The sequence below is a fragment of the Sminthopsis crassicaudata genome, chromosome 1, assembly GCF_048593235.1.
Source record: "Sminthopsis crassicaudata isolate SCR6 chromosome 1, ASM4859323v1, whole genome shotgun sequence".
Taxonomy (NCBI): Eukaryota; Metazoa; Chordata; class Mammalia; order Dasyuromorphia; family Dasyuridae; genus Sminthopsis; species Sminthopsis crassicaudata.
In genome coordinates this window covers 2,360,218-2,371,354 of record NC_133617.1, presented here as the reverse complement: position 1 = coordinate 2,371,354, position 11,137 = coordinate 2,360,218, and the positions used below count along the sequence as shown (strand labels likewise).

The window sequence follows — 11,137 nt, the reverse complement described above, 5'->3', positions numbered from 1 at the left end:
CTTTTGAGCTTAACAAGAGTTCATATTCCCCCCTTAGATTTTATTCATAGGCATTTTCTCATTGTTACCCTCTTCCAGTCTTCTATTATGATTTTCCCTGACTGATATCTCTTTATGGGCAGAGCTTTTTTTTTTCTTTTGCTCCTCTTTTCACTTCTAAAATTTGAGCTCTGTTGCTTGGACACACAAGAGATATCCTCAAGCTTCTTTTGCATAATAACAGGGGTCTCTCATTGACTGTGTGGGGCCAATGGTGCTGCAGGCTTTGCCACTGGACTGGCTTGCTGAGGTTTACTGACTCCCAGGTTCTCTTCTATGTTTGCCCTGGATGTCTCACAGCTGAACTGCTGATGCACTGGCTTTCTAGATGAGGACACAGTAATCACTATTACTGTACTTTGGCTAAGTGACTCCCACTAAATTCCCAATGCTGGACTTCTCCAGGCTGTCCTAGATGTACCCTATGTCTGCCACAAAGGTCTGTCTTGAAGGCATATTTGAAGCTCAAAAATTACATTCCAAATGTTTCTGGGTTCTGTCATCGGGCACTTGTTCTGCCAAAAGTGTACACCACTCCTTCGCCAATTCCTTCAATTTCTCTTTCATCATCTATTATTGAAGAAAACATTTCCAGTACAATATTGCATAATAATGGTGTTAATGGGCACCCTTGTTTAACCCTTGACTATATTAGGAATACTTCTAGGCATATAACATTCACATTACTTTGGGAAAAGTACTTGCAATACAATGGCCACCCCCAAGAAGAAGCTTCAAGGTCTTTTTTGGGATCTCTCCCACATCTATGACTGAGACAAGGGAAGTCATCTTCTCTGTAATTGGCCAACATATAGACTATCCTTAAATGATCAGGGTGTGAAATACATTTTTGTGAATGGTTCAATAGGAGAAGGTTTGTCACTGAGTGTTGCAGAAGAGTGGGTGACAAATGCAAAGAATAAGTTGGATCATGTGATAATTCAAATACACTTTTAATTCTGTATCTGTGGAGGTTGTTCTCAAAATCAGAATGGCAAAAAACAGCTGCGTTTTTCTTCACAAACATAAATAGCTATCAGTTAAAAATGTTTATTCTCATCTCCTGTCACTATCTTAGGTTCCCTCTGCAGTATGTAGTGCCAGTTGTCCTGCTGGATTCAAGAAGTTGCCTTTGGAGGGGAAGCCACCTTGTTGCTTCAGCTGCTCCCCATGCTCAGAAGGAGAAATCTCCAGTCATAGGGGTGAGTTACTTACTGCAAGGAACCCTAGTTCTTGGTAATTTGGGGCAGTACTAGCATGTCTCTTTGGGTCTTCACTGTGGATGTGATAGGGCAATAAAAAAGTGAAGATCACAAAAAAGAGGGAGAAACAATGAGGAGAAAAATATTTTTTAGGAAACAGAATGCTGAAAGCAAGGGTGGATCTGGTGTGTCACTGAAGCATTCTAGATGCTAATTTCAGATCTCATGGACCTGAAACATAGGGTGAAAATAAGGTGAATCCAATATTTGAAATACTAGTTAAAAAAATCCAATGAAGGATTCAAAGAGAATTTTTCTTTTAATTAATTGATGAAATGAAGGGATTAAAGGGTTACCTTTTCATTGTTGAATATATCCTGGAAATGGTTCATTTCTCTTGGGATTTTGAAAAGGAAAAATGACAAAACAAAAGAAACATGTTTTCTGTAAGAAACTTGCCAGATATTTGGTAAGTCATTATTCAATCAATCAATCAATAGTCATTTAGTATGAGAAGAAGTTGGTCATAAATAATGGGACAGAGTGATAAAGAGGAGGTGAATCCTTCATTAAGGGAGATTCTATTTCAAGAGAGGAGACAAGAAGACACACACTGTATCTACCAAGAAAATGTTTAAAAATTCATATAAATTCAACAATAGTAATTGTTGAAAGATGTAAACTGGGAGATGGAAAGAATGAGGAGTATTGATATAGGCACCACTTTAACTTGAGTTGTTGCCCAACCCAACACAGGAAAAATCTGGATGTTTGATGCTAAAGGTCTCCACTGTCTAAGCTTACTGTCCTTAGTGATTAGGTTAAGAAGAAAAGGTGACATCACTTTATGTAAAAGGAATAAAGAGAACTTGAACCAAAGCCAACCAGTGATCAAGGGCAAGAATAGTTTTGATCTGACCAGTGTACCAAGTAACTTACCAGTGACTGTGTCATCCCAGTAAAGAGAGAATGGGGTTTTGTGTTCTATGGAAGCAGAAGGACTTGTTGCAGCTCTCCTGACTATTTCCTGCTGTGGGAATCTAGGGAAATGTTTTAATCTAAATTTTAAGTCCTTGTTTGTCTCCTGCAGATGCTGAACTGTGTCAGAAATGCCCAGAGGATGAATATCCCAATGAGCAGAGAGATCACTGCCTCCCCAAGACTGTGACCTTCCTGGATGTGAATGACCCTTGGGGGAAGGCAGTGACAGCTGTAGCTCTTTCACTTTCATTCCTCACAGCCCTGGTTCTGTGGGTCTTTGTGAAATTCCAAGACACTCCCATAGTGCAAGCCAATAACAGGAACCTCAGCTACCTGCTCCTCACCTCCCTTTCCTCCTGCTTCCTCTGCTCCTTGCTCTTTGTGGGCCGTCCCACCACTGCCTCCTGCCTTCTGCAACAAACAGTATTTGCAGTTGTGTTCACAGTGGCTGTTTCCTCCATTTTGGCTAAAACCATCACAGTGGTTCTGGCTTTCAGGCTTACAGGACCAGGGAGCAGGATGAGGATATTCCTTCATCCTAGAGTGCCCTACTGTGTTGTTCTCATCTGCTCCGGAATTCAAGGGCTTTTCTGTGCCATCTGGTTGGGGACCTCTCCCCCCTTTCCAGAAGCAGACACACACTCTGAATCCAGGCTCATCATCCTCACATGTAATGAGGGCTCTGCTTTTGCATTTTACTGTGTTCTGGGCTACATGGGCTTTCTGGCCCTGGGAAGCCTCACCGTAGCCTTCCTGGCCAGGAACCTGCCTGATGCCTTCAATGAAACCAGGTTCATCACTTTCAGCATGCTGGTGTTTTGCAGTGTCTGGATCTCTTTCCTATCCACATATCAGAGCTCCAAAGGGAAAGCCTTGATGATAGTGGAGATCTTCTCCATTTTGGCTTCCAGTGCCGGGTTACTGGGCTGCATTTTTATTCCCAAATGTCTTGTGATTCTCCTGACATCATGGGAAAATAACACAAAACAGAACAAGAATCAAAGGCCTTCCAGGAGCAAGAATTTATCTTTTTTTAAAATTTGATATCTTTATTTGCCCCAGTTTCATTTAAAACACTATTTTTATCTTTATTTTTAAAGCTTTGACTTTCACATTCTCTCCTTTCTTCCCCAAGCCCAGAAGCATCGAGCTTCCACATGCGCAGTTGCATAAAATATTTTATAAATATCATAATGCCTACATGCATCATTCCTTAGCTTAATAAAAAGAACATATATATATATATTTAAACCTGTGTTACATCATCAGTTTCATCATAAAGCCCTTGAGAGTACTTTTGGATCATTGTGTTGTTGAAAAACAAAGTTATTTGCAGGTGACCAGTCTGCTATATTGCTTGACTTTGTACACATTATCTTTTAGTTTTCATATTTTCATGTATATCTTTCCGGATTTTTCTGGTCATTATACATAGAGAATCATCAAAGTATTCCATCACAATTACATACCACAATTTCTTCAATCATTCTGCATTTGATGGGAATTCTCTCAATTTCCAATTCTTTCCCCAAGTGACATCCAGATTTTTGTACATATAATTCCTTTTTCTTTTTTCTTAATCCTTTTTGGGTTTCAAGCCATGTTAGTTTTAGGTGGCTGAATTTGCCTAATTTTATGGCCTTTCAACATAGATCATATATTTTTATCAATATCAATTGGGGATTGGCTCATGTTTTAATATATTTCATTCCTTTATCTATACATTTGAGAAGAGCTGCTACATCAATGAAAGTTGCTTCAAAATTGTTTTTACAATGACTGTTGCTAACTGTCTTTCTCCCATTAATTCCATTTTTTTCAATTTATCCCTCATCAAAGGGGTTTACTTCTCACCACACTTTTCACAATATCCCTTCTTTTCTCAGCCTACCCCCTTCTCATATTCATTTTTCCTCCTACTATCTTCCAAAATAATATGGATTTCTATAACTATTTTGAGTGTGTATGTTATTTCTTCTTACAGTCAGTTTGACTGATTGTAATATTCACTCACTGTCCATCCCCTCCTTTCTTCCCCTCCACTAAATGCTGTGTTTCCTCTTTAATAGAAGATAATTTATGCCATTCTCCTTCTCCTTTTCCCTTTCTCCCAATTCATTCCTCCAGCCCTATAATTTAATGAAATTTCTTTCAAAAAGAATTATATCAATTCACACCTATGCACTCTCTTAATACACACGCCTTCTAACTTCCCTAATAATGGGAAATTTCTCATGAATTACATGGAAGAATGTCAGCAGATAAATCAGGTTAAGTCTCTTATCATTTCCACTTGCTGATTAATTACTTGTGATTTTCCTGAGTCCTGTAAGTGAAAGTCAAATTTTCTGTTCAGCTCTGGCCTTTTCCTCACAAATACTTGGAATTCTTCTATTTTCCTGTATTTTTCTGTTTTCCGTAAGGTTTCTCATCAGTTTTACTGGGCAGGTGATTCCCCACAATCCTCTCTCTGGTTATACAAGGCTCTCTTTATCAAAACCATTGGACCTGGTCTGAAGCATCTCATTGTTGAAGAGAGCCACATGTTCCTGAATTGATCATCATATAACCTTGTTGTTGCCATGCACAATGATCTCCTGGTTCTGCTCTGTTCACCATCATCAGCTCATATAAGTCTCTCCGGGCCTCTCTGAAATCTTCTTGCTGGTCGCTGTTATAGAACAATAATTAGAGTAGAATTTTTTGGGATATTTCTGGGATAAAAGGCTTGAAGAATGTAATAGGAACAAGGCCTTCCTGAAGTACACAATTTTTGACTCTGTTACAATAAGTAGAATGTTACCACCAAGTGCTACAGTTTATCATTGTTACAATAGGCAGACTTACTGCTAATCTCTGTTTAATGTTCAATGCAAGTCACAAGGAAGAGCAGGATGTGTATCTGTAATCTTGAAACATTCACTAAGTAACCTGAAGAGTCTAGTGTTTTTGCAATATGAGCTTAGAGAAAATACAGACCCTGGCTCTCAGAACAATAAATGGAATGCTTAGATGGTACCTGGCTGGTTCCTGCACTTTTGTTTCCACACTCATCCTAGTTGGGGGAGCGGGCATCCACATGGGGCACTCAGCTAGACCTGAATGCCATTGCAGAGGAGAGGGGCCTCTTGATGAGCTCTAGGATTTAGGTAAAAGGTAAAATCACTATCTCCAGGCTAACACAAGAATTAGGTAGAAGTAACACTGAGTTTTGTACCACTGATACCTATGTAGTGCACATAGTGAATCAGAATGGGGCAAAAGCAATCAGGTGACAGGGACCTAGAATGTTACCTGAAAGTATTAAAGAAGCTGGGAAAGGAAAGAGAATTGGGAATTACTACAGGACAGTTACAGGAATTTTTAGAGTTTATAGAAAAATGCTGTTTTTGGTTTTCACAAGAAGGAATAATTCATGTGGAGAAATGGAAGAGAGAGGGAAAATCAATGAGTGAATATTTTAGAGAAACAGGGCCAGGAGTTTTTCCAGTTATTATATTTTCTAGCTGAAACATTTTGAAAATCTCTCTTCTGCCTCCAGAGGGGGCTGTTTTAAGTTCTAGAGTGCTTAAAGTAGATTTATCTGCTAGTTCTGTGGAGGAAGAAGACTTGCCCCAAGTTATAGAATGTGTAAATGTTAACAAAAAGGATAATTCACAAAACCTACAGATCCCTGGGTAGAGGAACAGATCTGAAGGGAAACTAAATTCTTACAGAAATGAATTAAGTAGATGAGTTCAGGAGGCAATTAAGAGAGCTAAAGAAAGAGAAGACATCTTTTTAGAAATGCAGTTAGCTTTGCCTGTTATTGAAACCGCAGATCCAAGTAATCCAGGACAAAATAGGAGAAAATATCAAGCTCTGGACTTGTAATTACTGAAAGTGTTACATCAGCTGCTTCCAGTGATGGTTCCAATAGTCCACATGCCTTTACCCTGTTAGATTCAGTCTCATGAAGCGCCTCGCCTCCTTTAGCCAGGTGTTCAATGGCAAAAACCACCTTAGAAGGAGGACATTAATTAATATGGAAGGCAGCCGTTTTTTAGGAATGGCAAGACCAAGTCCAGATCAATGATCACACCGGGGTCAGAATCACCTTTGAGATTCTCACTGGAATGGGAGTAGTTAGTCAGTGAAGAAATCAATGAAATTATGAATTAATCGCTTATGAACAAGTGATGAAGACAGCTAGAGCAGCATGGGTAAAGATACTTGGGAAACCTGGCAGAGAGACAGCAGACACAAAAATCATCCATGGACTTAATGAGGCCTTGGCTGAGTTTGTCAGTCACTGAATGACAGCAGTTCAGTATTCTCTCAGGGATGGGGAGATAGCCCAGATTTGATTAAGACAACTTGCCCTTGAAAATGCTCATGGAGATTGTAAAAATGCATTATCTGGGGCCAAACCAGAAATGTCTTTAGTAGAAATGTTCTAAAGCTGTCAGAAAGTTGGAACTCCTTTCAAGCCCCGGCAATGACTGCTGCACTGAATCAGGATAATCACAATCTCAGAATTTTTCAAACTGCCATGGATGCCATAATTGGGGACAATGGGGTCACATGAAGATAAATTTTAGTAACCAGAAGGTTTCACCACGTTGCAATTCAGCAGATAAACTTTTGAATTTATGTCTAAAATGTTGGAAGGGCCCAGAGTTGTGCTTTTCAATGTCCTTCTCAGTATAACATGCAGGCTAATGAGATATTGGAAACTCTCCTCAGGGCCAGCTCCAGCCCCAGATGATGGGAAGCACACTTTCCCTTATTCCCCCCAAACTGTGTCTGCAACCAATACCTTAAATCCTACTTATTGACAATAGCAGCGGTAATACATGTGACTCCGGGAAGGACAGGCCTTGATTTATGTTCCTCGATGTCACATTGAGTGACTGACCATGTGGGAAGATGTTCTCTCTCAACAGTAGAGTCTCGCGTCTTCTTCCTTTGGGCATAGGAGGGCTCATGTCAGCACTTAATTCACAGTCACTGCAAGGATTTATGGCTATTCCACAAGCAGTAGATTCTGATTTCTGAAGGGGAAATGTGTATTCCTCGCTTGCTGCTCCTCACCAGGACATTAAGTAAAAAGCAGGAAAGGACAGCACAGTTACTGATAATATCTTACAAAAGAGTAGAAAGAGAATATTAAAACGTTCTGGAAGTACAGGAAAAGAGGAGTTCGGGATGCAATCTATAGCTGATTCTAGGCCACTTTTATGGTTGGAAATAGAAGGAAAACTCTTTGAAGGGTCGGTGGACACAGGAGCTCATAAGTCGGTGATGTCACAGTGCTTTTGCTCAAGCTTGGCCAACATACAAGCGCACAAACCTTTATTAGGCATAAGTGCTACATGGTTATTGCAGACAAAGGAGGATAAAAACGGCCGTTCAAATCTGAGGCTTCCTACTTCACTGTGCAGAGGACGGGCCAGGCCCCTCCCTGTGCAGCTCAGGGCCAGGGACAGCCCTCTCCTTGGCAAAGGAAGCTGGACTCTCTCTCAGGGACATCTAGCAAGGGGGGGATGTGAGGGTACCTAAAAATGCCCTGGGCCTTCACTGGAGCTCTTTATCCTGTAACTAAAGGAAAGCCTATGGTTCCCTGGCCCCTACTTTTGGGGCCTTCCCAGCTCCATTTTCTAGGTCTTCCTCCCCTTCCCCAGCTGCAGCCAATGGGATCCCCAGCATTGCCTGAGTCTCAGGTCCTGTGGGGCCACCATGTTCTCCCCTTCCTGGCTGCTCCATCCCAGAAGCCCCTTCTCCCTTTGCTGAGTGGGTATGATGAGAATAATTTCCAACAACAACAACAACAACTGGCATTTTTTGGCCCTTTAAGGTGAGAAAAATCCCCTGTGTGTATATAGTGTACCTGTATATGTAGGAAGTTGTAAAAATGCACATGGACATATATTCTTACACACTTTTTGTTTCCTTTGAGCTCTGGAGCCACGTGCTTCCAGAAGACATCTTCTGCCCCCCAGGTGTGTTCTCTGTTTTTTATACACAAGGTCCTGGCACACAGTAGGGGCTTAACAAATGTTTCTTCCATCACCCTCCCCTTTGTACTTCAATTTTCCTTTGGCTTTATTTTGCTTTTCTTGCTCAGCCATTGTTTAATCACGTCCCTCTCTTTCTGGCCCCATTTGGGATTTTCCTGGCAGTAATACTGGAGTGCTTTGCCATTCCCTTGTCTACCTCGTTTTAGACATGAGGAACTGAGGCAAACAGTGACTTGGCCAAGGTCACACAGAGAGTAAATGTCTGAGCCCGGATTTGATCTTAGAAAGATGTTTCCCTGACTCCAGGCCAGGGCTCCCACCCCTGCCCCACCCAGCTGCCCCTTCTTCCTTTAGTTCTGTACATGTTATATCTCCCCCAGAGGAAGGTAAACCAGAGGGGGAGGCCTGTCACTTTTACTAGGCATCTAATAAATGTGTGAGGGGTGAATCGAAGGCCTCTCCAGCTTTTGGGGGATACACAGAAGGAGTGTCCCAGGAGGAGGAGGCCTCCAGGGCTGGTGAGCTGCTAGAATGGACCCACGTCCCAGGGAGACCCCGAATCCTGGGAAACCCGAGTGTGCAGGGAAAGTCCTGGAGCGTCCCGCTCGCCCCCCGGGGCTGCAGTAGTAACTGCCAGGTATAAAGTGCCCACTGTGTGCCAGGTGCTGTGCTGAGCCATTCACAGACATTAACTCATTTACTACTAATCATGGTTGTGGCCAGAACTGGGAACAGAGCAAGGGGCTGAGTCAGTGGGATTGACAGAGACAATGGTTCCCTCCTTCAGCCTGGCTCAGGGGGATTGGTCTGACCCTACAAGGAGATGTTGGGCTGGAACCGGAAACAAGGCCCTGAGTGGGATTGAGGAGAAGTGGTTAAACCCAGGTCAGCATTGATTTAATCCTACAACAAAGAATGGTTCCCAGGGGTGTCATGACAGGGGTGTGCTCAGTGAGGGGCACAGAAGGACGAGCTCTCAGGCCCAGAAGAGACAGAAGCACCAGAAGCTCCCGGGGCAGGGACAGATTCATCCCATTGTCCTCCTTGGTGGTGGCTGAGGCTGGAGCACAAACCTATGGAGTCGGGGGGAATCAGAGGCAGAGAAGGAGGCGGGAGCTCAAGCTCTGGGATGGAGGAGAGAGAGAGGCCCCCAAGAAAGCTAACGGGGCCAGGAAAGGAGCCGAGACTTGGAAAGAGACAAATAAGGATTTGGACTTTAACCCCCGGCTGCACTTGTGGTGATTACTGAAGTGAAAGGAAGCTCCCAGAGACCCCAAGGAAACCGAAACCAAGAACATTACAAATAATAATAATAATTACTACTGTTTATGGAGCACATCCTATGAGCCGGGCCCTGTGCTAAGGGCTTCACAATCACCTCATTTGATCCTCACTGCACCCCCAGGAAGTAGGTGCTATTATTATCCCATTTTACATCAGGGCAAACTGAGTCAATCAGAGGGATTTCCCAGGGTCCCACAGCCAGCAGGTGCCTGAGGCTGCAGTGGGACTCGGTTCTCCCTGGCTCCAGCCTGAGCTCCATGTTCTGCCCCCTTAGCTGCCCCTTTGTTCAGGCCAGGTGCCCCTGGAGCTCCTGACTTAGCCCCTGCCCTCCCCCTTAGCTTGACTCTCTCCCTTCCCAGAGAACAATAGACTTGGCCAGAACCATGGAGAGCCCTAGGCCCCTCCCCCACAGGCCCCCACTGTTCTGCCTGAGGCTGAACTAGATCATGGACCTGGAGCCAGGAGCCCTCAGAGGTCAGGAGTCTGACCCCCTCCTGCTCCAGAAGACACCCAGGGAGGTCAGAGATCTCAGGCAATCACAGAGGTCAGCTGGGATCCCCCTGGGGGTAAATGATGGGGGATCAAAGGAGCCTGTGCTGAGAACTCCCTCTGTGCCGGTCACTGTGTAAATCAAAAGCCACATGGGAGGTTTGGGAGCTCCTGGTCCCCGGTTCTAACGGCAAAGAGGCCCAGAGAGGGGATTGAGCTTCAAGGCCTGGGAAAAGGTGCTCAGGGAGCCCTGGCAAAGCAGGGGCAATGCTGCCTGTTCTTGTGTATTATTCCCATTATTACAATGCTCTGTGGGTCAGATATGGGCGCTCCTGAGCCCTCGGGAATCCCCATTTCCTTCTGTTTTAGGAGCTGTGATTACTGAGGAGGCAGCGCCCTGAAAGTCCTTCCCTTCCAGGAGGATGATGGGAACATATTAGATGCATCTCAGATGCCTGGTTCTGAGTCCTTGCTGTTGGGCCTTCTCTCTGTGGGGAAGGAAATGAAGATCCGTCCTGCTGCCAGTCCCCCTGTGTGTCTCCTGTTCCCTTTTCTAGCCAGGATGGCAGTCGTCTCTTCAGTGTTCTGGATGGGCTGCAATGATCCCCTCAGAACCTGGAGCATCAGTTCCACCTTGTCTTTACCAGAAACTCACTCCAACATCCCCAGCTAAAAGCGGTTCCTGAGGAGGGTCAAAGTCAAAAGAAACAAAGTTCTGTGGAATTCCCAGAGTTCTCTGCCAGAGGGGGAGGGCTGACTGAAGTCTCCTTGTCCAAAGGCTCCCAGCAGGATCCCAGATGAATCCACCTGGAAATGAAGTCCTTACAAACCACTGGTCTCTACCACAGCTTCTTTACTCACAAAATGTCCCAGGAAATGTTGTGGTTCTTGTGTGTGTGTGTGTGTGTGTGTGTGTGTGTGTGTGTGTGTGTGTGTGTGTGTGTGACTGAAGCCTCCCTCATTCCCCCAATATCCTCTGCTAGGAGCACTTTGAGGAGACCCCACACAGGAGTCATAATGAAGCTTTGTTTTAACATTATTTTTTCCCTCAGATTATTCCAAAGTGGGAAGAACGAGCCCCAGAGAGGACCCTGACCTCCCCATGTGGAGGGGCAAGTTCCCTGAAGGTCCAAGAGTGGATCT

The 11,137-nt window shown here is 43.9% G+C and overlaps 1 protein-coding gene across 1 annotated transcript; it reads left to right on the top strand.

Annotated features, from left to right (window-relative positions):
- The first annotated feature begins 463 nt into the window (after positions 1-463).
- LOC141557273 (vomeronasal type-2 receptor 26-like) lies at positions 464-3,584 on the top strand. The gene is made up of 3 exons (XM_074293133.1): positions 464-478; positions 1,118-1,241; positions 2,332-3,584. The coding sequence occupies exons 1-3, from the start codon at positions 464-466 to the stop codon at positions 3,264-3,266; spliced, it is 1,074 nt and encodes a 357-aa protein (XP_074149234.1). The 3' UTR covers positions 3,267-3,584.
- Positions 3,585-11,137: the final 7,553 nt, after the last annotated feature.

What these genes read in the sequence shown, in the direction of transcription:
- LOC141557273 (XM_074293133.1), top strand. An exon ending in AGAAATCTCCAGTCATAGGG is followed by an intron (nt 1,242 to 2,331) that starts GTGAGTTACTTA and finishes TGTCTCCTGCAG; the next exon opens with ATGCTGAACTGTGTCAGAAA.